The sequence below is a fragment of the Fringilla coelebs genome (assembly GCF_963513975.1).
Source record: "Fringilla coelebs genome assembly, chromosome: 23".
Classification (NCBI taxonomy): Eukaryota; Metazoa; Chordata; class Aves; order Passeriformes; family Fringillidae; genus Fringilla; species Fringilla coelebs.
In genome coordinates this window covers 2,839,878-2,864,632 of record NC_140049.1, presented here as the reverse complement: position 1 = coordinate 2,864,632, position 24,755 = coordinate 2,839,878, and the positions used below count along the sequence as shown (strand labels likewise).

General features: G+C 63.5%; 1 protein-coding gene across 1 annotated transcript; it reads left to right on the top strand.

Moving 5' to 3' along the window:
* Positions 1 to 1,576: 1,576 nt before the first annotated feature.
* Positions 1,577 to 22,713, top strand: PLEKHA6 (pleckstrin homology domain containing A6). Its single transcript, XM_084220856.1, is given in 24 exon segments — positions 1,577 to 1,617; positions 3,641 to 3,721; positions 4,073 to 4,187; positions 4,275 to 4,379; positions 4,459 to 4,531; positions 4,854 to 4,954; positions 7,257 to 7,382; positions 7,384 to 7,427; positions 8,218 to 8,715; positions 9,238 to 9,727; positions 14,709 to 14,777; positions 15,043 to 15,123; positions 15,790 to 15,939; positions 16,212 to 16,307; positions 17,035 to 17,146; positions 17,257 to 17,504; positions 17,941 to 18,087; positions 19,611 to 19,656; positions 19,744 to 19,832; positions 20,313 to 20,510; positions 20,617 to 20,781; positions 20,915 to 21,048; positions 21,380 to 21,522; positions 22,594 to 22,713. Coding segments are annotated over 24 exon segments (3,456 nt in total). The 5' UTR covers positions 1,577 to 1,585; the 3' UTR covers positions 22,707 to 22,713.
* The last annotated feature ends 2,042 nt before the right edge of the window (positions 22,714 to 24,755 follow it).

Sequence of the window (24,755 nt, the reverse complement as noted above, 5' to 3'; positions counted from 1 at the left end):
GATTTGGTTTAGTTTGGGTTTGTTTCAGGTTTGGTTTGGGTTTGATTTGGTCTGGATTTGGTCTGGGTTGGGATTCAGTTTAGGTCTGGATTTGCTTCAGTTTGGATTTGGTTCGGTTTGGATTTGTTTTGGTCTTGATTTGGTTTGCGTTTGGATTTGGTTCAGTTTGGGTTTGGTTTGGATTTGGTTTGATTCTGGATTTGGTTTAGGTTTGGATTTGGTTCTGTTTGGATCTGGTTTCGTCTGGATCTAGTTTGGGTTTGGACTTGTTTTGGTTTGGATTTGGTTCGGTTTGGGTTTAGCTTGGTCTGGATTTGGTTCAGTTTGTGTTTAGCTCAGTTTGTGTTTAGCTCACTTTGTGTTTAGCTCAGTTTGTGTTTAGTTTGTGTTTAGTTTGTGTTTAGTTTGTGTTTAGTTTGTGTTTAGTTCCATTTGGACTCAGTTTTGTCGGTGCCGCAGCCTTGGCACGTTCTGGGATGTGCTGGGACCACTGGTGCCACCCCTGGGCTGCTCACTGGCGCTGAGCTCACCCCAAAGGGGCACAATTCCGATTTTTGGGAGGAAGATGCGGTGCTGGGCAGAGTCCCACGGTGCTCCCGGGATTTTCGGGAGCAGGAGGGAGCCCCAGCGGCCTCCCCGTGCTGCGCTTCCTTCTTTGGAGCGTTCCTGGCGCGATCCCTTCCCTCCCTCCTGCCCAAGGATTTTCCTGCCCGCCCTGAGGGTTTTGCATTCTCGTCCCAAAGTCCGGGCGGAGCGTGGCTCACCCCAAATCCCGCTCTCGCCCGTTCCCAAGGGCTCCCCGGGGTTTTTGGGGGTGCTGATGCCCTGCGGGGTCTGTCCCCCCCATTTGGTGCTTGTCCCCATCCCGGTCCCCGGGATTTCCTCCCGGTGTCCCCTGGGGAAGGAACAGCCGCGAGGAGGAGGGGGACACACCCGGGGACGGTTTGGGGACACCCGAGGATGCTTTGGGGACACAAGCAGGGGGAAGGGACGCAGCCACTGAATCCAGGGCAGCGACAGAGCTCAGCTCAGCGCGGCTGCTTCCCTGGCTGTGACACCCGCCCTTCCCGCTGCCCTGCGGGGCTGGGGGTGCCCGGGAGCCCCTCACCAGCCCTTCTGAGCCCCCCCGAACCCCCCCGAGCCGCCCGTGTCGCCTTTCCCCTGCCACCAGCAGCTCCCCGGCTCCGCACCTGGGCTGGGGGAGGCGGCTGTGCCGCGCTGCCCTTCGCCTCTCCTCTGCGGGGACGCGAGCGGGAGCTGTTTGTCCCCGCTGTCGCCTTCCCCGCCGCCTGCCGCACACCGGTGCTGCCCAACCCCGCCGCTCCCGGAGCCCCCCGGAGCCCCCCGAGCTCCGCCACCGCCGCCGGCGGCACCGCCAATGCCACCGGCGCGGGGCGCGGGCGACTGGCACGACTGGCAGAGCACGGGCAGAGCCCTCGCCCACCGCCCGCGTCCCCCTGCCCCGCGGGGCCGCCCCGGTGGCCCCGCTGTCCCCCGGCAGCGCGCGGTGGTGGCAGCGGGCACCCCGAGCGGTGCCATGCCGGGAGCCGGGAGCGGGCGCTGAGCCGGGCGGGCCCCCGGGACCATGCTGAAGTTCCGGGCGGACCGGAGGGTGAGGTAGGAGCCCGCAGGGGTCTGGGGGAGCCCGGGGGGATCCGCGGGGAGCCGGCGGGGCGGGACCCCCGGGCCGGGCAGTGGATCGGGGCAGTGGCTGCTGCATTGCAGTGCTGGGAGGCGATGGGCACTGGCGAGGCTCTGGAGCGGGGGCAGCCCCGGGAGCGGCCGCCGGGCGCTGCTTTCCGGAGCTTTCGGCTCCTCCCGGGGGCTGGGGGCGCGGGCAGGTTTGGGGTGGGGGGAGGCAGCGCGGGGGGTGCCAGGAGGAGCCGAGGGGGCTGCGAAATGGGGGTGTCCCGCCCGCAGGGAGAGTTCAGAGACCTGCAGGGATGGGGGGACACCCAGAGTGGGGTGCAGGGTGGTGGGCAGGGATGGGGGCACCCCCGGCGTGGGGTCCAGACGGGCTGGTGGGGGCTGGCAGCGCCCACTTCCCACGCCTGGCGCTCTCGGGGTGCTGCTCTCTCAGCATTGCACCCTCCCCGCGCGGCAGCGTCACTGCGGGGATGGGACCTGCCCCAATTCCCGGGATTTGAACCCCTCCGAAGGCACCGCCGGGGGCAAAACCGCGCCGGGAGCAGCTCCAGCCCTGGGGCAGAACCGCCCCGGCTGTGCTGGAGCGCGGGCCGGGCACTGAGGGCGGCTCTGGTCAGACCAGGCGGGCACTAGGGGGGGTCTGGAGAGCGAACCCCCTCAGTTGTGGGGTGCATGCACATCCCCCGGGTTTTTAAGGTGCCCCCGGAGAGGGATCAGGAGCCTGGCAGGGGGTGGGGGCTGCAAGGGGCAGCAGCAGCACTTTTTGGGGTGTCAGTGGTGTCAGCTCCAGAGCTGGCATGGCATGGTCGTGGCAGTGGCGTTTTTTTGCTCAAATTTCCCCCATTTTGCTGACTGGCAGGAGGAGTTGGTGGCGTGCTGGGGCTGCTGGCACAGGGGTGGCACCATGTCCCGGTGCCCGGCGGGAACGGGAAGGAGGGGATGAGATCCGGTGTGGAATTCCTGGGATGGAGCCCTGGACCTCATCCTTTCCCCCCGGGAAGTGGCGTGGGAGGGGGAGGTCTGGGGTGCCTGGCAGTGGGAGGGGGCAGGGATGTGGCACAAGGTGCCAGCTGAGCCTGGGACAGCCCTGTGACACCGCTGCTGGCACTGCCAGGGATCCCTCCAGCTGCACCCAGTGCCAGGGAAGCAGAACAGCTTGTCTTGGGAATCCTGGGCTGGTGTTAGGGGTCTGAGGGGTCCTGGGATGGTGTCTGGGGTCTGAGGGGTCCTGGGCTGGTGTTTGGGGTCCTGGGCTGGTGTTTGGGGTCCTGGGATGGTGTCTGGGGCCCAGCCCCCCTGGCCAGGTGACCCCACTCGAAGCCTCGAGGTGCTTTGGAAATGGCTCCGAGAGCAGCCAGGGGAGGAGGTGACATTGGGGACACGGCTGCAGGCACAGCCCTGGATGGGCCATGGCTGCTGCTGCTGCTGCAGTGACTTGTGAGTGTGGCCAGTGGTGACAGCTGGGATGTGACAGCAGCAGGAGGGGCGGCTTGGCCACCACAGCCCTGATTTTGGCACTTGAATGAAATCTTTGAGTGCCCAGGGAAGGGGATGGAGCTGGGGAAGGGCTGGAGCGGCTGAGGGAGCTGGGAAAGGGAGAAAAGGAGGCTCAGGGGGGACCCTCTGGCTCTCCCCTGACAGCCAGGGGGGCTCAGGCTCCGCTTGCCACACCTGGGAGTGTCCCACACAGTGGATGTGGCACTTGGGGACACATTTGGTGCTGAACTCAGTGATCTTGGGGGCTTTCCAACCTAAACAATTCTGTGGTTCTGTGATGCCATGAAGGATCCTAGGTCTGGGATCAGCAGCGTGCTTGGGGCAGGGCAGGGGATGCCAGCCCTGGTGCCAACCCCGATGTTGGCGTGGAACCAACAGAGCAGCAAATGTGGCACCAAAGGGACTTTGTGGGTGACACAGGGACTTCATGGGGGACACAGGGACTTCATGGGGGACACAGGGACTCCTAACACCCACCCCATCGCTGTCCCCACAGCCACAATGAAAGGCGGAACACCTTCCTGCACCCAGTGACGGGACAGGTCCCCGAGGACACCTCAAGGCTTGACTTGCCAAAGTAGGTGGGCTCCCAATCCCCTTGGGCTGGGGGAGCCAGGGGGGGCTGGGAATGCTGGGGGAGCCAGGGAGGGCTGGGTTGGGCTGGGCTGGACTGGGCGAGCCAGGGTGGGCTGGGCTGGGGGAGCCAGGGAGGGCTGGACTGGGCTAGACTGGGCTGGGGGAGCCAGGGAGGGCTGGGAATGCTGGGGGAGCCAGGGTGGGCTGGGCTGGACTGGGCTGGGGGAGCCAGGGAGGGCTGGGATGGGTTGGGCTGGACTGGGGGAGCCAGGGAGGGCTGGGAAAGCTGTAGGGCCGACCCCAGCAGGGTGCAGGAGCACAGAGCCGCTGACCCCGCTCTCTCGTGTCACAGACACAGCTCGGACATGTCCAGCAAGGCGGGCAGCAAGCGGCCGGCCACCGTCCCCAGCGAGCCCCCCAACCACACCATGGTGGCCGAGGTGCCCCCGGAGCGCTCTGGAGGCCGGGTGAGTGCCCGGGGTGGCGTGGCACGGCTGTCACCAGCTCGGACAGGGACTCAAGGAGCCCTGAGCATCTCCTCTCGCCCCGCGCAGGCTCCGCGCCCATCCCGCAAGGGCATCGCCTTCGGGAAGCGCTCCAACTCCATGAAGAGGAACCCCAACGCTGCCGTCACCAAGAGCGGGTGGCTCTACAAGCAGGTACCTCCCCCTGCCACCCCTCCCGGCCCCGCAGAGCCGCGGGAGCCCCCGGGACGCTCTGACCGCCCCTCTCCCGCAGGCCAGCTCGGGGGTGAAGCAGTGGAACAAGCGCTGGTTCGTGCTGGTGGATCGCTGCCTCTTCTACTACAAAGGTACGGCCACCCCCGGAGCTCGGGGCCACCCCCGGCGTGCCCCAGAGCCACCGGCGCAAAGTCCCCGGCTCCTTCCGCGCTCCACCCTGTTTTTTCCCCGGTGTTTGCCGCGCCCAGGGGTTAATCCCGAGTTTTCCCCGCCTCCCTGGCAGCTCCCGGGCTCGCATCAATAATTGAGGAGGTTGTTTGTGAGCCTGGCACAGCTGCGGGAGCAGCAACAGGCAGGGAGCCGATCCCACAGGTGGGAGGGAGCCGGGGTATGGTGGGGGCTGTGCCGGGGGTCCCTCCGTGGGTGTAACCCCGGGATTCACCCCCCCACCAGACGAGAAGGAGGAGAACATCCTGGGCAGCATCCCCCTGCTCAGCTTCCGCGTGGCCGCCGTGCAGCCCTCGGACAACATCAGCAGGAAGCACACGTTCAAGGTCAGTGCCCCCAGGGGACAGCGTGGCACTGCGGTGGCACTGGGGTGGCACTGGTGAGGCTGGCAGGGTCCCCGCTGCTCTGGTGGCTTTCTTGGTGGCGGGGCATGGAGCGCGCTGCGGTGACCGCCGTGGGCTGGATCTGGGACGCAGCGGTGTCCCCGAGGTCACCACCCCCTCTCTGCAGGGCCCTGCTGGGTGCTCCCACCTCTCTCCCCACCCTGCCTTCCCCTCTCCACGGCTGCTGCCCCCAGGGGCTGCTCCCAGAGCCGGGCTCGGAGCTGTCCCCAATTCCAGCCCCGTTGGAGCCACTTGCCCAGCAAGTGTCACCGGCACGGGGGGAACTGCCACCAGTGCCTGCTGTGGGGCTGGAGAGGGGAGCAGGGAGAGGTGACGGTGGCTGCTGCTCCCCCACATCCATCCCTGGCAGGGTCTGAGCTTCCCTGGCGCTTCTTGGCACCTTTGGCATCACCGGGCACCGTCCCCAGCCCAGCTGCTCACGGGTCACTGTGACACTCCCTTGTTGACACCAGTGTGCCCTCCCCGTGTCCAGAGCTGGGGCTGGGCTCCCCACAGGGCACTCCTGAGTTATTCCCAGTCTAAAGGAGGGATTTGTGGAGCTGCCCCCCCTTAAACCTGAATTTAGGCTCAGCTGAGCGGGGTTTAGCAGGGAGGGATGGCATGGGGTCTGCCCTGTGTCTGTGCCCATACTGGTGTCACCTTCTGTGACCTGGGGATGTCCAGGGAAGGGTCTGGAGAGTCCTGAGGGAGCTGGGAAGGGTTTGGAGAAATCTGGAAAGGATTTGGAGAATCCTGAGGGAGCTGGGAAGGGTCTGGAGAGTCCTGAGGGAGCTGGGAAGGGGCTCAGCCTGGAGCAAAGGAGGCTGAGGGGGAATTTCTGGCTCTGCACAACTCCCTGCCAGGAGGGGACAGCCGGGGGGGATTTGGGATCTTATCCCAGGGAACGGGGACAGGAGGAGAGGGAACGGCCTCAGGCTGGGCTGGGGAGGCTCAGGTTGGACATCAGCAGGAATTTGCTGATGGAAAGGGCTGGAAGGGGCTGCCCAGGTGGGTTTGGAGTGCCCATCCCTGGAGGTGGCACTGAGTGCTCAGGGTGGGGATCGGGCACAGCTGGCACTCAGTGATCCCACAGGGATTTTCCAGCCTCACTAATTCCACGGTTCTGTGAAATCCCTGCTCCCTGACACTGATGAGGGAAAACCTCTCAAAGCTGCTGCCCACACCCCGAGCCCAGCAGCTCCAGGGTTTGAGAGAACAGTTTCACCCAGGGGAGGGCAGAGGGGTTCCCACCCCACTCCCACTGACCCCGTGTCTGTGTTTCCTCCTCCTCCTCCTCCTCCCTCGGCGGGTGAGGATGCCAGGACAGGAGGGGTTTCTTGGTGCCACCACCACGCCAGCACCCAGCCACCACCACCTAGGTAGTGTTCCACCTTCTCGTGTTTGTGGTGCATGCAGAGGCTGAGGGACCCCCGGGCTCGCTCTGCTCCCCGCTCCCGCTAATCCCAGGGATGGATCCCTTCCATTTCCCCTCTTCCTCTGCCTGCAGAGCTTCCAGAACTGCATGGGGGGGCTCAGGAGGCGACCCCAGCTGGGCACGGTGGCTGCATGCTCTGGGGAGGATGGAAACTCAAGGGAGGGGTTTAATCCGACTTAATTTTTCTGTATTTGTTTTAGTTCTTTTTTTATTTTTTTTTTTAAGAGATTGAACCCTTGAAGTTCTTTCAGGAGGAGAACTCCGCTTCCTCCCTTTTCTTCCTCCTCGCTTTCCCCCACCCCTTTCCGCAGGGGGAAGGTGGAAGCTTCAGAAAGGCTCTCAAATAAAGGCTCCTTCCAGCACGTTCTGGGCGGAGAACGAGCACCAACACCTCGGATCAAAACTGAACCTTTTCCTCCTAAAATATTTCCTGGGCCGAGAAACCACCTTCCCCCTCACCCTGCATGGACGATGCTCCTCCGGTGCTGCCGCTCTTGCTGGGGCCCTTTGCCACCCCAATATTGGGGCGCTGCTCCTCTTGGAGGGTGGGGGCAAATCCCAAAAAAATCCCTAGGATGGACTCCAGAGGGGATAAAACCCCGCTGTGAGGGGCCTGCAGAGCTTTCCCCCCGCACAGGGAGGGGAAGCAGCGCTGCTGGCAGCCCCTGGAGCAGCGGGATGGGGCGCCAGGCTGGAAGCAGAGCTCTCACCCCCTGTCTGTGTCTCCCTCCCCGTTCTGTGCCCCCACAGGTGACGGTGTGCTGGGTGGAGGAGCTGCCGGCGGGTAACGGGCAGTCCCTGTCTCCCCAGGCCGAGCACGCCGGCATCCGCACCTACTTCTTCAGCGCCGAGAACACGGAGGAGCAGGAGTCCTGGATCCAGGCCATGGGCGAGGCCGCCCGCGTGCAGATCCCGCCGAGCCAGAGGTCAGAGCCACCGCGCTGCCCGGCCCGCCTGGGGACACGCTGCTGTCCCTGTGCAGTGCCACCGCACTGCCCAGCCCTCCTGGGGACACGGTGCTGTCCTTGTGCAGTGCCACCACGGTGCTGTCCCTGTGCAGTGCCACATCACTGCCCAGCCCTCCTGGGGACACGGTGCTGTCCCTGTGCAGTGTCACATCACTGCCCAGCCCTCCTGGGGACACGGTGCTGTCCTTGTGCAGTGCCACCACGGTGCTGTCCTTGCCCAGTGCCACCACGGTGCTGTCCTTGCGCAGTGCCACCGCGCTGCCCAGCCCTCCTGGGGACATGGTGCTGTCCTTGTGCAATGTCACATCACTGCCCAGCCCTCTTGGGGACACGGTGCTGTCCTTGCCCAGTGCCACCATGGTGCTGTCCTTGCCCAGTGCCACCATGCTGCCCAGCCCTCCTGGGGGCATGGTGCTGTCCTTGTGCAGTGTCACATCACTGCCTGGCCCTCCTGGGGACACGGTGCTATCCTTGCCCAGTGCCACCACGGTGCTGTCCTTGCCCAGTGCCACCACACTGCCCAGCCCTCCTGGGGACACGGTGCTGTCCTTGCCCAGTGCCACCATGCTGCCCAGCCCTCCTGGGGACACGGTGCTGTCCTTGTGCAGTGCCACCACGCTGTCTGGCCCTCCTGGGGACACAGTGCCCTCCATGCCTGGGGACATTTTGGGGTGTAAGGGACACTCTGGAGAGTGGGGGAGCGATGACCCCACAAGGCTGAGCGAGGGACAGAGCATCACCGGCCACCCCAGGGTGCACTGCCAGCCCTCTGTGACCCCTCTGTGGCGTCTTGGCACCCCCAGGCACGAGAAGCCGGACTCTGAGAACATCCCCCCCAGCAAACACCACCACCACCACCACTGCAACACCGCGCACCGCGAGCACCCCAAGGCCGAGCCCGACGCCAAGACCCGCGGGGAGGGCGACGGCCGCGGCTCGGAGAAGATGGAGCGGAAGCCGTCGGAGCGGGCGGACGGCAAGAAGGAGCCTCTGGCCAAAGCCAACGGGCTGGGCGGGCAGGAGCCGCCCTCGGAGCCGGGCAGTCCCTACCCCGAGGGGCCGCGGGGGCCGGCCAGCGCCGAGCGGCCGGCTCAGCCCAACGGGTGGCCGTACCCCTCGCCCAGCCGGCCCGGCAGCACCGCCTTCCCCCCGGCGGGCGACGGCGAGAGCGGGGCTCAGCGCCGGGGCGTCGCCCCCAGGTCCCACCCCGAGAAGGTGGCGCAGCGCAAGAGCTCCATGACGCAGCTGCAGCAGTGGGTGAACTCGCGCCGCGCCACCGCGGCCCCCGAGGAGCTGCGCAGGTGAGGGAGCGCCAGGATGCTGCTTTGATCCGGGGTTGGTCCCTCTGGGAATGATCTGCCCCTTCCCTTCTGCTTTGTGGCCTCCTGGGGGTTGGGAAATCTCGGTTTTCTCTCCTTTTTTCTTTCTCTCCCCGTGCCAGCTCAGAGCTGGGTATAGGACATCCCAAAAAGCTGGGGAGGGTGGGTTGTAAAGGGGGGTCTCTGGGAGGAGGGAGACCAGGATGGAGAAGCCGCCGCAGAGGCCTTTGGAGGAGGGATACAAGGACAGCAAACCACCAGAGGATCTCTGGGATGAGGGAGCCACCTCAGCATCCCTGCAGAAGGGACACAAGAAGAAGAGACCATCATGAGACCCCAGAAATGAGGAATTCCATGAGCGGGAGCTCCCACGGAGCCCCTGGCAGGAGGAATTCGATGAGCCTGGAATCCCAGGCAGGACAAATGACACCCATCCAGCATTCCTGCTGTCCTTGCCCACCTCCAGCCCGGCTCTCACCTCTCTCTCTCCCTCCCCCTCTCCAGCCCCAGCAGGTTTTACCCCGTGTCCCGCCGGGTGCCCGATTATTACTCGCCCTACTCGCCGCAGTACCCCGAGGAGTACCAGTACTACCCGCCGGGCGTGCGCCCCGACAGCATCTGCTCCATGCCCGCCTTCGACCGCGTCAGCCCCCCGTGGGCGCTGGAGGACAAACGCCCCTCCTTCCGCAACGGGGGTCCCTTCCACCCCGCCTTCGGCCGCCAGGACGTCCCGCTGTGGCTGCCGGCGCCCGCCCGGCCGCCGAGCTACCTGGACGAGGTGGAGGCGGCCTCGGGCTCGCTGCGGAGGATGTCGCTGCAGCCGCGCTCGCGCTCGGTGCCGCGCTCGCCCAGCCAGGGCTCCTACGGCCGCGCCAGGGTTTACTCGCCTGTGCGCTCGCCCAGCGCCCGCTTCGAGCGGCTGCCGCCCCGCGGGGAGGAGATTTACGCCGACCCCGCCACCTTCGTGATGCGCAGATCCATCAGCTCGCCCAAGGTGGGGCACCTGCGGGGCGGGGAGGTGGGGCAGGGGTGTGGCCGTGTCCCGGTTGTGTCCCCTCTGTGCGCACAGCCTGGGCACAAAGTGGCGCCGAGCCCGTGGCTTGTGGCAGAGGGGGGGTTGGGATCTTTGTTGGCGTCCGGCAAAGGTTCCCTGGTTGTGTTTGTTGGATGGGATCCGTGGGATGGGATGGGATCCATGGGATGGGATGGGATCCATGGGATGGGATGGGATCCATGGGATGGGATGAGATCCATGGGATGGGATCCATGGAATGGAATGGGATCCATGGGATGGGATGGAATCCGTGGGTTGGGATGGGATCCATGGGATGGGATGGGATCCATGGGATGGGATGGGATGGGATCTGTGGCATGGGATCCATGGGTTGGGATGGGATCTGTGGGATGGGATGGGATCCATGGGATGGGATCCACGGGATATAGTGTTTTTAGAGGAAATTATGTGGAATTTTTAGAGGAAAACCATGATTTTGCCATGGTTTTGGAGGAAAACATTGGAGGAAACGCCTGATTTTGCCAGGGGGTTTTGGGGGAAAACCCTGTATTTGCCAGTAGTTTTTGGAGGAAAACTTTTAGGAGCCCAAGAAGTGCTCCCAAGCAGGGAGCACTGTCCCTCTCCTGCCCTGTCCTGTGCTTTCTCCTCCTGTCCCGTGTCCCTGATTTTGGGGTGGGGTCCCCTCTCTCTGCAGTACGATTACCTGGGTGACAGGCGGCCCGTCCCGGCCGGGGTGTACCCGTACCACTTCCCAGCATCCCCCACCATCCACGACAAAATGGTACGTACCTGCTGTCCCCTGGGGGTGACCCTGTGACAGGGGGGGCACAGACCCCACCGTGGGGACACGGGGCAGTTTGGGGGGGTCCTCACTCAGGGGGCCAAGGAGGAACCAGTGCAGAGCTGGGGGCCTTTCATTGGTGTCTCCGCTCCCTCCCGGCCATTCCTGAAGGAATCCACGTGGGAAGGTCCCTCTGTAGCAGTGGGACACCCTCGGACCCCCAGGGTGGTCCCTGGCTGAGTCCAGCACTCCCCAAAACCTCTCCCGCTCTGCTTCCTCACATCTGGCCACAGCTGCTTTCTTCTCCTGCCTCCTGTCCCCTCCCGCAGCTGGGGGGTGACACCAGGAGGTCCCCACAGATCCCAAAACCCTGGGACGGGACCGCCAGAGGAGGGAGAAGCCTGAATTTCACCCATGCCGCCCATCCATCCCCGCAGCCGGAGGCAGGGTCTCCCTAGAAATAAAAAGACAAAATAAGAAATCAGCTGCCCAGGGGTCCGCAGGGCGCATTCCCAGCAGCATTCCCGGCAGCATTCCCGGCCCGGGGGCCATTCCATAGGCTCCCCCCTAACTGCTTTGCTTCTTCTTTTGTGTGTTCTGCTGCTCGTTTCTTGCCTGCTGGCTCCTGGTAGGATGAACTTTTAGACCTTCAGTTGCAAAGAAACCTAGAATATTTGGACCAGCAGGTAGGCGGAGCTGGCTGCCAGCCTCACCTTGCCGGCTGCTTCTCCCATGTGCCCCGTGTCCCTGTCCCCTGCTGCCATCCATCCTCACTGGCATCCCAGCAGCATCCCAGCGGCACCAGTTGTCTTTTATTTTTCGGTTTTAGTTTGGCTTCTTCCATCCTGCGCATCCGTAGGGCCGCTCATCGCTCTGCAGAAAAGTCACACCCCCTCCTCAAACCTCTGTGTGGGTTTTTTGGGGGGAGTTTTGGGGGTTTTGGGGCACGTTGTGGGTGTTGTCCTGGAGCTGAGGGGGTGCGGCGGCTCTGGAACTCCCCAGGTTGGTGCTGGGCACCTGCGCGGTGCCGTGATGTCCCCAAGGCTGGCATCCTTTGCCCAAGGTGTCCCCCGTGCCTGGGGTGGCAGGTGACCAGTGGGGACAGTGGCCGTGGTGATGTGGTGGCCCCTCGGGGGTGAAAGGTTTTGGTGCAGGTGGGCACCAGGTGGTTCTGGAGAGGTTTTTGGAGGAAAATCTTGTTTTTGCAAGTGGATTTTGGAGGGAAAACCTCATTTTGAATGGAGTTTTTGGAGGAAAGCCTTGATTTTGAATGGGGTTTATTGAGGAAAATCTTGATTTTGCCAGTGGTTTTTGGAGGAAAATCTTGGAGGAAAACCTTGATTTTGACAGTGGTTTTTGGAGGAAAATCTTGGAGGAAAACCTTGATTTTGCCAGGGGTTTTGTAGGAAAATCCTGGATTTGCCAGTAGTTTTTGGAGGAAAACTGATTTCACCAGTGGTTTTTGGAGGAAACCTTTTGCCAGGGCTTTTTATTTGAGGAAAACGCTGGAAGGAAAACCACGATTTTGTGCAGCGTTTTTGGAGGAAAACCCAGATTCTGCCAGCGATTTTTGGAGGAAAACTCCACTGACTCCATCCCAGGAGCGTGGGGAGGGGGATCCAGCCGGGGAGAGCCCCCAGTGCCGCATCCGGGCAGCGTCTGAAGCCTCAGCCGGGCGCAGGAGCCGCAGCCGGGCTGGCACGGAGGGAGCCTCTGCCTGCCCGATCCCATTTGGCTGCAAACCTCCCGTGGCCGGGATCCGTGTCCGCCTTGGAGCGGGGCCAGGAGCTCCCGCTGCAATAAAAGCTCCCCGCGCCGCCCCCTCGCAGCCGCCGGCAGCGCCGCAGCCTCTCCGCGGCTCTTTAAAACGCTCCCTAAAAAGGTTTGGCATCTCCTCCTCCTCCTCCGGCAGCGGCATCTGGAGAGGTTAATTCGGAGTGACGCTGTCAGGGGCCTCTTTTCAAACGTCCTCCTGCTCTGTTCGCTCTCTCCTTCCTCGCCCACGGCTGCAGCCCCAGCCCCAGCGGGGTTTGGGCCTGGCTTTGGTGACAAAGCGTTGTCACCTTTGGGATTTCAGCTTCCCTGGGATGTCCAGCTCGGGGCTGGGGGCTCTGGGATGAGCTGGGTGGAGTTCCAGTGCTGGTGGCTTGAGTGGCTTTTATTTTTGGCCACCACTGGCTGTGCAGCGCTGCTTGGGGACAGTCCTGTCCCCGTGGAGTGGCGCAGACCGTGCCTGGCAGCAGGGATGTGCCATTCCCGGTGCCACATGGAAAAGGGGACGCTGCTGTCCCCAACCCCAGCTGTCAGTCACCTCCCCAGCACCCAGCAGGGGAGGTGGGGCACGGGGCTATGGGGCAGTGCCAGGGCCTGTCCGTGTGTCCGTCTGTGTGCCGGGCCACGCCGCTGCCGTCCCTGTCCGAGCTCGTGTCCGTCTGTGCCGTGTGCTCTGAGCTGGCTCTGTTTTATCCGTGTTTTCCCCCAAAAAAGCCCACTAAAAGGAGCAACAGCAGCACGGGGCCGCAGCTGGAGCCCCTGGGCCACCTCAGGAGGTGGCATTTTGCATCCTGAGGGCTCCCGGACCGGTGACCACTGGCACAGGCGCGTGTCTCCGCTGACCTGTGCCCTTTCCTTCCCTGTGTGCCGCAGATGAGCGAGAGCGAGACCCTCATCACTATGGTGAACAGGATGGTGGAGACCTCCTCCCCTAGGGCCCAGCTCTACATGCAAGTAAGGCTCCGGCCACCAGGCCCCGCATGGCTCGTGCCTGGCGGCCGTGCCGGCCACCCCCGCGCCACCCGGCGTCACCTCCTGCCACCCCGGGGTCACCTCCCGCCATCGCCACTCACGCAGCAGCCGCGGCATCCGGCGCATCCCGCTCTCGCTCTCGGGGGAGGCGCTGCTCCATCCCAGGCTTTGCTAATCCATCCATGAGCCATTCCAAGCCGGCAAATCCTCGTGCTGGCAGCGCGAGGTGGGCACGGAGCTGCCCCTGGGGACGGAGGTGCCCTTGGGGACCCTTGGGGACGGAGCTGTCCCGGGGATTCTTGGGGATGGAGCTTTCCTGGGGACTCTCGGAGCTTTCCTGGAGATTCCTGGGGACGGAGCTTTCCCGGGGACTCTCAGAGCTTTCCCGGGGACTCTCGGACAGAGCCATCCCCCAGGGACCCTTGGGGACAGAGCCACCCTGGGGATTCTTGGGGATGGAGCCACCCCAGGGACTCTCGGACGGAGCCACCCCCGGACACGCAGGGCTTGGCTCGTCCTTGTTTCTGAAGGAGAAGTTGTGGGGTGACAGGAATGCAGCTCTTAAACCAACGGAATAATTCCTGAAACAGGGACAGGGAACGGCCTTTCCCCTCCACTGGAGGTTCCTGTCCCCAGCACTGGGACATCCCTGCAGTGTCACACGGCTTGAGCCTCTCCGGTGCCACCCACCCCGGGTTTTGCTGCCCTGGGCCCTTCCTGGATGGGATTTTCCAACAAAAACGGCGCCTGTTTGCATCTGCTGCCAGCAGGGATGTGCTGGAGGGTGAATCAGGAGCTCCCGGGATGCTCCTCCGGCTGGCCGGGCTCCCTGCCCGGAGGCCGCCTCATCCCGATCCGGCCGGCTCTGCCTCCAGCCCCGCGGGCATTTCCCAGATCCGGATCCATTTGCATCATCCCGGAGTTTTCAATGGCTCCAAAGCGCCCTCTCTGCTTTCTAGCAATAACCATCCCCTCCTGCCTATCTGCTGCCTTTCATCTCCGGCTCCGCGAGGCAGTTAATTGCCGAAGGTCCCATTAGTAATTGAGATTTCCAGGAAAGGAAAATGACTCACGGAGGAGCCGGGCGGGGGTAAACAGGCCCTGCTGCTGCTTTATCGGTGCTCCCACTCCTCCGAGGTGGAATTACAGCTCAATCTCGCTGCCTTTGTTTTCCCCGCCGCTGGAATGGTGCTGGTTAATGATTCACGAGGCAGCTCCTCCAAACTCCGCAGCGAGCGGAGCTTTTCCCTCCGCCGCTCCCGCTGGGAATGGGCAGGGAGAGGTTGTGGCTTCATCCCAGTGACTCCCGGCTGATGGGGAGCATCCAGCGCCTCCTTTTCCCGGCTGGCAGGGAGGGCGGAGGGGGCCGGGAGCCGCCTCCCCTTCCCTGGGCGTCCCGCGGAGAGCCGCGCTCACCCCGCGCTCTGCTTGCAGGTGACGCCGTTCCCGGAGCCCTACAGGGACACCCTGCACTCCTACAAGATCAGCGAGCAGGACACCGATGTAAGAGCCCGTCCTGTCCCCTCTCTGTGTCCCCTGTCCCCGCAGGCCGGTCACTTTGTGCCCCTCAAGGATGAACCTTCCCCTGAGTTCTGGTCTCGCCCCATCTCCCAGTTTGTCCCGTGTCACCCCAAAGTCCCTGTAATGGAAACAAACCCCCCCCACCCAAGGCCATAAATCCCATCAATCCCATCAGTCCTGGCTGCATCCCAGTGGGATTCTCACCCTGCTCATCCTCTTCCTCCTTTTCTCTTCCCCCCTGGCGCAGAAGCTGCTGGGGAAGCTCTGCGAGCAGAACAAGGTGCTGCGGGAGCAGGAGAGGCTGGTGCAGCAGCTCCGGGCTGAGAAGGTACCTAGTGGCACCTCAGGTGGCCCCATGGGGACCTGGTGGTGGCACCTGCGTGGTCAGGAAGTGACGTCACCATGGGAGGGTTTGGGTTGAACCTGGACGTCCAGGTGTGAGTGTGTCCCCTGTCACCCTGAACCTGGATGTCCAGGTGTGTGTGTGTCACCTGTCACCCTGAACCTGGACATCCAGGTGAGAGGATCACCTGTCACCCTGAACCTGGGCATCCAGGTGTGTGTGTCCCCTGTCACCCTGAACCTGGACGTCCAGGTGTGTGTGTCCCCTGTCACCCTGAACCTGGACATTCAGGTGAGGGTGTCCCCATGCCACCTATTAAACCTGGACATCCAGGTGTGTGTGTCCCCTATCACCCATAACATGGATGTCCAGGTGAGGGTGTCCCAATGTCACCCTGAACTTGGACATCCAGGTGTGTGTGTGTCCCCAGCCACCCCTGAACCATGTGAGCAGGTCCCCTGCCACCCCAGGCTTGAAGGGACATTAAAAACCTCTTGTCCCACCCCTGAGCCGCTATCCCAGCTTCTCCAACCTGGCTTTGGACACTTCCAGGGATGTGGCAGCCACAGCTTGGGGACATTTCTGAGCTGGGGGAGACTCCTGGTGTGCTGTGGAGCAGCCAGAACCTCGTGGCTCTGCCTGTCCCCGCAGGAGAGCCTGGAGAGTGCCCTGATGGGGACGCACCAGGAGCTGGAGATGTTCGGGAGCCAGCCCGCCTACCCGGAGAAGCTGCTGCACAAGAAGGAATCGCTGCAGAACCAGCTCATCAACATCCGTGTGGAGCTGTCCCAGGCCAGCACGGTAACCAGTGGGATTCAGGTCCCTTTTGTCCCTTCTGTCCCTTCCTGGCTGGGAAAAGAGCAGGGAATTCCCCTTGGCTGCCTGGGGACCAAAGTCCCTCCCTGGGGACAAAGCGAATTTGGCACCCCCCAGGTGCCACCTCAGCTCCTGGTTCTGTCTCTGCTGTGCCCCGGGCACCTCAGAGCTTGTCCCCTCTGCTGCCACCCCCTCCCCAGCTCGGGGGGCTGTGCTGGGTGCCAAAGACCCCCCTGATCCCCTCCCTGTCCCCTCAGGCCCTGGCAAACAGCACGGCCGAGTATGAGAGCCTGGAGAGCGAGGTGTCCACCCTGCACGATGACCTGTGGGAGCAGCTGAACCTGGACATCCAGGTGAGAGGGTCACCTGTCACCCCTGAACCTGGACATCCAGGTGTGAGTGTCCCCTGTCACCCCTGAACCTGGACATCCAGGTGTGAGGGTCACCTGTCACCCCTGAACCTGGACATCCAGGTGTGAGGGTCACCTGTCACCCCTGAACCTGGACATCCAGGTGAGAGGGTCACCTGTCACCCCTGAACCTGGACATCCAGGTGAGAGGGTCACCTGTCACTTTTAACCTGGACATCCAGGTGTGAGTGTCCCCTGTCACTTTTAACCTGGACATCCAGGTGAGAGTGTCCCCTGTCACTTTTAACCTGGACATCCAGGTGTGTGTGTCCCCTGTCACTTTTAACCTGGACATCCAGGTGAGAGTGTCCCCTGTCACTTTTAACCTGCACATCCAGGTCAGAGTGTCCCCTGCCACCCCTAACATGGACACCCATGTCCCCTGCCACCCCTGGGGTCCCCATGAAGATGAAATCCCCCCTGTCCCCCGCTCTGGGGGTTCTCCATGCCCAGCCCTCACGCCCAGCTTTGGGTGCCATGGAGGGGGTCAGCCCAGAGTGCCCCCAGCCCTGGTGGGTCCTGGGGAGCAGATCCAGGGATTCCAGCAGGATAAAGCCCTGGATGTGTCGGTTCAGCTCCCGGGGCTGGGTTTGGGGCCGGGCTCTGCCCGGTTTGGGGTTGGCACCGGTGCCCCCAGGACCCCTCTGAGCTCTGCCTCTCCCCCGTCCAGAACGAGATGCTCAACCGGCAGATCCAGAGGGAGATCTGGCGGATCCAGGACGTGATGGAGGGGCTGAGGAAGAACAACCCCTCCCGAGGCACCGACACGGCCAAGCACAGAGGTGAGGGGGGCTGGCCCTGCAGGGGCTATCCCCAATGGGCTCCTGCTCAGCCCTTAATTGTTATCTTATAATTATCTTGAATTATCTGGAATTATTTCGTTCCTCCGCAGCGGCCCTGGGCCCCTCGGGCACGTACAGCTCCAACAGCCCTGCCAGCCCCCTGAGCTCTGCCAGCCTCACCAGCCCCCTGAGCCCCTTCTCCCTCATCTCCGGCTCCCAGGGATCGCCCACCAAGCCCGGCCCTGGCGAGGTCAGTGACCCTGAGTGTCCCCTCTTTGTCACCAGGGGGGATGGTGGCCTGCTGGGCCCGGCCACAGAGCTGCCTCCCCTCGTGGCTCTGCCTGGGGGCACCGTTTGGGTGACACAGATGGGTCCTGGTGTCACCTGGTGGCTTTGGGGTCCTTGCAGGGCTGTGTGTCTGGAGGGGTGGGAGTTGCTCAGCTCCAGGAGCAGCTCCTGGTGCCACCACGGCCGCGCTGAGCGCCCTCACCCGGGGCTGGTGCCACCTTCACGCACAGCACATTCATTTAGGGCAGAATTTGGGGACTCCCCAACCCCTCCTAGTGGCACAGAGGTGACACCAGTGCCGCCAAGAGCTGCCAAGCACCCTTCACTCAGACAGCCCCGAGCCCTGCCTGGCCTTGGGGACAAGCAGCAGGATGTGGCACACCGAGAGGCACCCCCTCCCTCTCCTCCATCCCTTCCTCCAGGACGCTCCCGCCGCGTTTCTCTCTCTCTTTTTCTAACTCTCTCTTCCTTCTCTGCTCTCACGCCTCCCGCTCCGCCCGCCCCAGGAACCGGGCCCGCCTCGACCTCCCCTCCCCAAGTCCTACGTGCCCCTGGAGTCTCCTCCGGCCGTTCCTCCGCTCCCCAGCGAGAGCCGCCTCTGGCCCTACCCCGCCTCCCCTTCCTGGCACCCGGCAGAGGCCAAGCGGGGACAGGTACCGAACCCTGCCGTCTCCTTCCTCCTCCTCCTCCTCGTGGCTGGGATGAGGCAGGAGCCGGAGCTGCCCGCCCCGAATCCGCAGGGACAGCGTGGAGGTGGCACTTGGTGCGGGGACAGCTCTGTGTCCGGCCCTGCCACACCCCCAGCAGGTCGCCACGCCCTGTGCTCAGGGCAGGGATTGTCCCCTCCTCCTCATCATCCTCCTCCTCCTCCTGGGGAGGTTGTCCCTGGTTGTCCCCTCTGCTTTGCTCTGCCTCTGTCACTGTCCTTGTCACCGTGTGGCGCTGGCAGGCTCCGAGCCCCCAGCTCCGGGGCAAACCTGGATTTGGGAACTCCTGGTGACACCTCGGGCGTGTGTGGGGACAGAGGTGACACGAGTGTGCTCACAGCCAGGGGTGGGGATGTGTGACACGAGTCAGAGGTGACACGAGTGTCCTTGCAGCCAGGGCTGGGCATGTGTGACCGTGGAAAAGCAGTGGCTGTGCCGAGCTGGGAAGGGGCACGGTGCCAGTGCAGGTGGCACAGTGGTGGCTGCGTCATCCAGGGGTGTCAGGGTGAATTTAGGGGACACACAGGGCTGCTGGGCCTGTTGTCACACCCCTCTGTCACCCCAGCAGTTCTTGTGAGATGCAAGAGGGGAAGGACCCCAAAAATGTCCCTTGGTTGGCTCTCCTGCCCCTGTGTGACCCCACGGGCATGGGGTGCAGCAGGAGGCCAGCACGGAGCCAGGATGTCCCTGTCCCCAGCTCCTGGAGGCTGTGCAGGCATTGTCACCCTGTCCTTCATTGTGGGGACAGCGGTGGGTGTCCAGCCCTGCCAGGAGGGGACACAGCAGGGACAGGAGCAGAGCCCCCTCGGCTCCTCTCCCCACAATTTTGGGGTGCTCTGGTCCCACCTGGCCGCTGTCCGTGTGTCCATGGAGCGTGACCATGGTCTGGCTGTCACCCCAAGAGCAGCTGGAGCAACAAAGCTGTCCGTGTGTCCCTGGTCTGTCACCCCAAGAGCAGTGGGTGTCACCTTTGTGTCCCTGGTCTGTCACCCCAAGAGCAGCAGGTGTCCCCTGTCTGTGTGTCCCTGATCTGTCACCCCAAGAGCAGCAGGTGCCCTGTCCGTGTGTCCCTGATCTGTCACCCCAAGAGCAGCAGGTGTCCCCTGTCCATGTGTCCCTGATCTGTCACCCCAAGAGCAGCAGGTGTCCCCTGTGTGTCCCTGATCTGTCACCCCAAGAGCAGTGGGTGTCCCCTGTCCATGGTCTGTCACCCCAAGAGCAGCGGGTGTCCCCTGTCCATGTGTCCATGGTCTCTCTGTCACCCCAAGAGCAGTGGGTGTCCCCTGTGTGTCCCTGATCTGTCACCCCAAGAGCAGCGGGTGTCCCCAGGCAGAGTGTGTCCCCTGGGCAGGACCGGGGCTCACTGGGGACCTTTTCCCCCTGCACAGCCCAAACCAGGCTCGGAGCAGAGCAGGAAGGAGCCGCCCCAGCCCAGCCCGCCCGGCCCCGCGCCCGAGGGGCTCCCGCAGCCCCGCCCGGAGCACGACGGCGACAAACAAGCGGCTCTCAACAAGGGTACGGCGCTGGGGACACCCGGGGGTGGCGCTGGGACCCTGCCCCGGGTCCCCGAGGGCTCATCCCGGTGTCGTGGTGTCCCCGCAGTGGGAATCGTCCCGCCCAGGACCAAGTCTCCGGCGGAGGAGGAGGCGGTGCCCAGGAGGAACGGCCTGGCCAACGGGCTCGGCTCCCGGGTACGGCTGGGCCGGGGGGCTGGGGGGGCCGAGGGGGCCCTGCTGCAGCCTGGGGACAGGAGTGTGGCTCCACGTGTCACCATCCGACTCCTGGAGACCCCCAGGGGGAACCCGGCACCTTTCCCGCTGCTGGGAGTGACATCCCGGGAGCGACATCCCGGAATGGCATCCCGGAGTGGCATCCCGGGAGTCACAGACATCCCGGAGTGACATTCCTGGAGTCACAGACATCCCGGGAGCCACATCCCGGAGTGGCATCCCGGAATGACATCCCGGGAGCCACATCCCGGAGTGACATCCTGGAGCGACATCCCGGGAGCCACATCCCGGAGTGGCATCCCGGAGTGGCATCCCGGAGCCACATCCCGGAGCCACATCCCGGGAGTCACAGACATCCCAGCGGCTCAGGGCAGAGGGGGGTGGCACTGGGAGGATGTGACCGGCCACCAGCGGGTGACCGTGCGGCTGCACTGTCCCCAGGAGAGACCCAAGAGCGCCGTGTTCGCCACGGAGACCAAGGTGAAGATGAGCGTGGAGGAGCAGATCGACCGCATGAAGCGCCACCAGAGCGGCTCCATGAAGGAGAAGCGGCGCAGCCTGCAGCTCCCCGGCCCGCAGCCCCTCCCCAGCCCCCAGCCCGACGCCCCCGGCACCAAAACCCCCTCGTCCTACAAGGTGGTGAGTCCCTGAGCCCGGCGGAGCGAGCGGCGGGGACGCCGCGGGGTGGCACAGGCGACAAGGCGCCACCCCGTGGGGACGCTGAGCGGGACGCGGTCCCCCGCAGGTGCGGCGGCACCGCAGCATCCACGAGGTGGACATCTCGGACCTGGAGGCCGCGCTGCGCTCCGACGAGCCCGGCAAGGTGTACGAGACGCCGCAGGAGGAGATCGCCCGGCTGAGGAAGATGGAGCTGGAGCCGCAGCACTACGACGTGGACATCAACAAGGAGGTGAGCACGCCACGTCCCCGAGTGTCCCCAGGGTGGCAGCAGTGTCTGGGTGGCGTTTGGGGGGCAGCAGTGGGGGCTGGAGTCCCCGGTGTCCGGCACAGGGTGCCTCCTCAGCTCGTCCGTCTGTCCCCAGCTGTCCACGCCGGACAAAGTCCTGATCCCCGAGCGCTACGTGGAGCTGGAGCCGGAATCGCCCCTCAGCCCCGAGGAGATGAAGGAGAAGCAGAAGAAGGTGGAAAGGATCAAGACTCTCATTGCCAAATCCAGGTGAGGCTGCAGTGCCCATGCCAGCCGTGCCAGGGGTCATCCTGAGGGCCACTGACCACCCCCAGCTGTACCCCTTTCCTGTCCATCCTGAGCAGAACTGACCACCTACCTGCAACCCCTTCCCTGGCCATTCCAGGATCACCCACCCACCTCCACCCCTTCCCTGGCCATTCCAGGACCACCCACCCACCTCCACCCCTTCCCTGGCCATTCCAGGACCACCCACCCACCTCCACTCCTTCCCCACCCATCCCAAGGGGACCCTACTGGCCCTCTCCCATCCCATCCCGGGGGTCCTGGCAGGGGTGCTGACCCCATGTGCCATTCCCAGCCTGCAGAACGTCATCCCCCTGGGCGAGGGGGAGGTGGACACCCCCCAGGACCCTGAGGTGCAGCTGCAGGAGCAGGAGAAGAGGATCGAGATCTCCTGCGCCCTGGCTGCCGAGGCCTCGCGCCGCGGCCGGATGCTCTCGGGTGAGGAACGGGGCCTTGGAGGGTCAGAGCCTGCAGATCCCTGGGGCCTTGGAGGGTCAGAGCCTGCAGATCCCTGGCAGAGCGAGGTGCCAGGAGGGCAGGGGGGTGAGGGCAGGTGTGGATTTGGCAGCACAGCGAGCAGGAGAGGGGTCAGTCTCGGGACAAGGGCACAGGTGATGCCAACAGCTCCTGGGCCTGCCTGCCACACCTGGAGCTGCCCACCTGGGGTGGAGGAGCTGTTCCAGCTGGGCACAGCTTCCAGCACGAGGGTGGGAGTGCCTGCCTGGGTGGCATGAGATGGCATGAGATGGCATGAGGTGGCTGAGCAAGCACGGTGGCACCCCACGCAGGGAGGCTGTGGTGGCACCCAGGGAATTGTGGTGTCCCCCCGTGCCAGGGGGATTGTGGTGGCACGGGCTGGCACCTTGTGGCCGTGCATGGTGGCGCTTCATGCTGAGCGGGGGGGGGATTGTGGTGGCACGCTGTGCCCAGGTGAGCATGGTGACATCCTGTACCTGGCTGACCGTGGTGCCACACCGTGCCCGGGTGCCACACCATGCCTTGTCCATGAGGAGCCCTGCCGGGAGCTCACGTGTGCGTGCTGTGCCCGGCTGTCACTCTCTGTCCTTCCTGCCAGCTGTGGCTGTCTGTCCTGCCAGCTGTGGCTGTCTGTCCTGCCAGCTGTGACTCTGCCCTGCCAGCTGTGGCTGCTTGTCCTGCCAGCTGTGATTCTGCCCAACCCGCGCTTGCTTCCCCCCTTTCCTTTCTCTTTTCTCCCTGCCCCTGCCCTCCATGCTGTCCCCTCCACTGTCCCCTCCGCTGTCCCCTCCGCTGTCCCCTCCGCTGTCCCCTCCGCGCTGTCCCCTCCTCGCTGTCCCCTCCTCTGTCCCCTCCTCGCTGTCCCCTCCTCGCTGTCCCCTCCTCTGTCCCCTCCTCGCTGTCCCCTCCTCGCTGTCCCCTCCTCTGTCCCCTCCTCTGTCCCCTGCTCGCTGTCCCCTCCGCTGTCCCCTGCTCGCTGTCCCCTCCCCTCTCCCGCGTCCTTCACCCCGCTCTCCCCTTTCTCGTTTCCAGCTCAGTGCGCTACCCCCAGCCCTCCCACCTCCCCAGCCTCCCCGACTCCACCGGCCAACCCCCTCTCGTCCGAGCCGCCCCGGGCCGACAGCAGCCACCTCATGCGGGTGTGAGCCTGTGACGTAAGCACCTCTTCTCTCTGACGTCATCCCCTCCATCCCCTCGCTGCCACGTCAGCCCCGGCTCCTCCATGGACCGTGTACCCCCCCAAAGCCGAGCCCCCGAGGCCAAAGGGGGAAAAGGTGGGGGGGGGGTCCCGGCCTCCCCCGGCTCCTTGGAGCCAAATCCCAGCCGCGTTTCCCATGGGGGGTGGGCACGGGGTGGAGCCCCCCCGGCTCAGCCCCTCTGTCCTGTCCCCCCACCCAGCTCAAGCCCTGGCTGCTGCCGGCGCCATCAAGTTCCACGGGGCCACGTTTTAGTCCCCATCCTGAGGTGACACCGAGCCTCTCGCCACCGTCCTCGGTTCTCCCGGACCCCCCTTCCCTCCCTCCGGCGGCGACACCAGCGGGAGAGGTGGCACCGACGGCAGCCCCGCCACAAGGAGACAGGCGGGGACTGGGATTGTCCCCAAGGAGCCCCCAGGGCTGTCAGTGGCCGCAGGGACACACCCAGACAGCTGTGACAGCGGCCACGGGGACACACCCAGACAGCTGTGACAGTGGCAACAGGGACACAGCTGTGACAGTGGCCACCAGCCCCACGGCGAGCACAGGACTCCCAGGACGGCCCCCAAGGTCCGTGAAGGGGCTCTTGGGGTGGGGACCTGCCTGTCCCCACCCCGGATGGTGCTGCCACCTCCCCTCCCAGCGGGACCTGGATGCTCCCCCTCGGCTCCTCGGGCGCCGTGTCCCCCCCTGAGCTCTGAGCCCGATTTTGGAACCTGTCTGTGTCACCATCCGTGGCTCAGCTGGAGGAAGAGGGGACAGGACGGATGGAGGTGGCACTGAGGGGACACGGAGGTGCCCAGGGTGCTCCAAGCACGGAGCGGCAGGGATGGGGGGCAGAGCAGGGAATTGGGGTGCCAGGTGGGATAACAGAGCTGTGGGGTCGGCAGGGACCCCCCCTGGAGGGTGGGGACGGTGCTGAGGAGGGGTTTGGGGACAGAGGTGTCACCTGGGGACCCGCTGTCACCCTCCAAAAATCCCTTCCCGCGGCTCTCCAGCCCCTTCCAGCGGTTCGGATTTCCTGTAGCAAATCCCCCCTTTTCTTTATCATCCCGGAGGTTGGGGAGGAAGCAGAATCCCTGGAAGGATGCGAGCACGGCAGGGGCCAGGAGCTGGATCCCAAACCCCAAATCTCCGACCCCAAATCCCATCCATCCCTCCTGGCCCCATCCCAAACCCCCGGGACCTCCCTGCATCCCAATCCCAACTTAGCAATACTTGTAGGATCCCTGGAGCCCGCTCCCTCTGTCCCTTTAGCTCATAAAGCTGGCCCTTTATTTTGCTATTTACATGCCTTAATATATGTTTGATGGAAATTCTACATTTATAATATATATCTATATTTGGTTTTCCTCTTCTTTTCCCGGGAAAAAAGCTCGTGCCGAGCTCCCTCTCTTCTCTGTAGGATTTGTTGGCGCCGCCAGCAAAAATGAAAAGATTCTTTGCCAATTTATCAGAGGGGGAAGGAAACGAAAAAACAAAACAAAACAAAACAAAAAAAAACCCAAAAAAAGAAGAAGAAAAAAAAAAAGGAAAAAAACCTATTTAAAAAATATATCTATTTTTTCTGCTTTTATTAAAAGCAAATTTATTTAAAATAAAATATACAGAGACTGTAAGTTTGAAGAGAGGATGAGTTTATTTCCCTGTGTTCCCCTCTTGGGTCACTGGGGCAGACCCCCCCTTACTCTGGGGACACCTTGGGGACATCCTGGGGTGGCTGTGGGGCAGCAATTCCCATCTCCAGCACCCAAAGCTCCCACCCCGCCCTTCCCAAAGCCACCAGCTGCTGTCCCCAAAGTACGACCCGGCCACGTTTTTATTTTATTTTATTTAAAAAATAATAATAATAAAAAAAAGGAAACCAAACCTTAATCAATTAATTTTATTTTGGTTATTATTTTTCATAAACACTTCATAAAGCAGTGACTTGTTAACCCGGAAAGGATTTGCATCGGGAGGAAAGAAAGAAATAAATCTATTTATGCATTCGGAGAG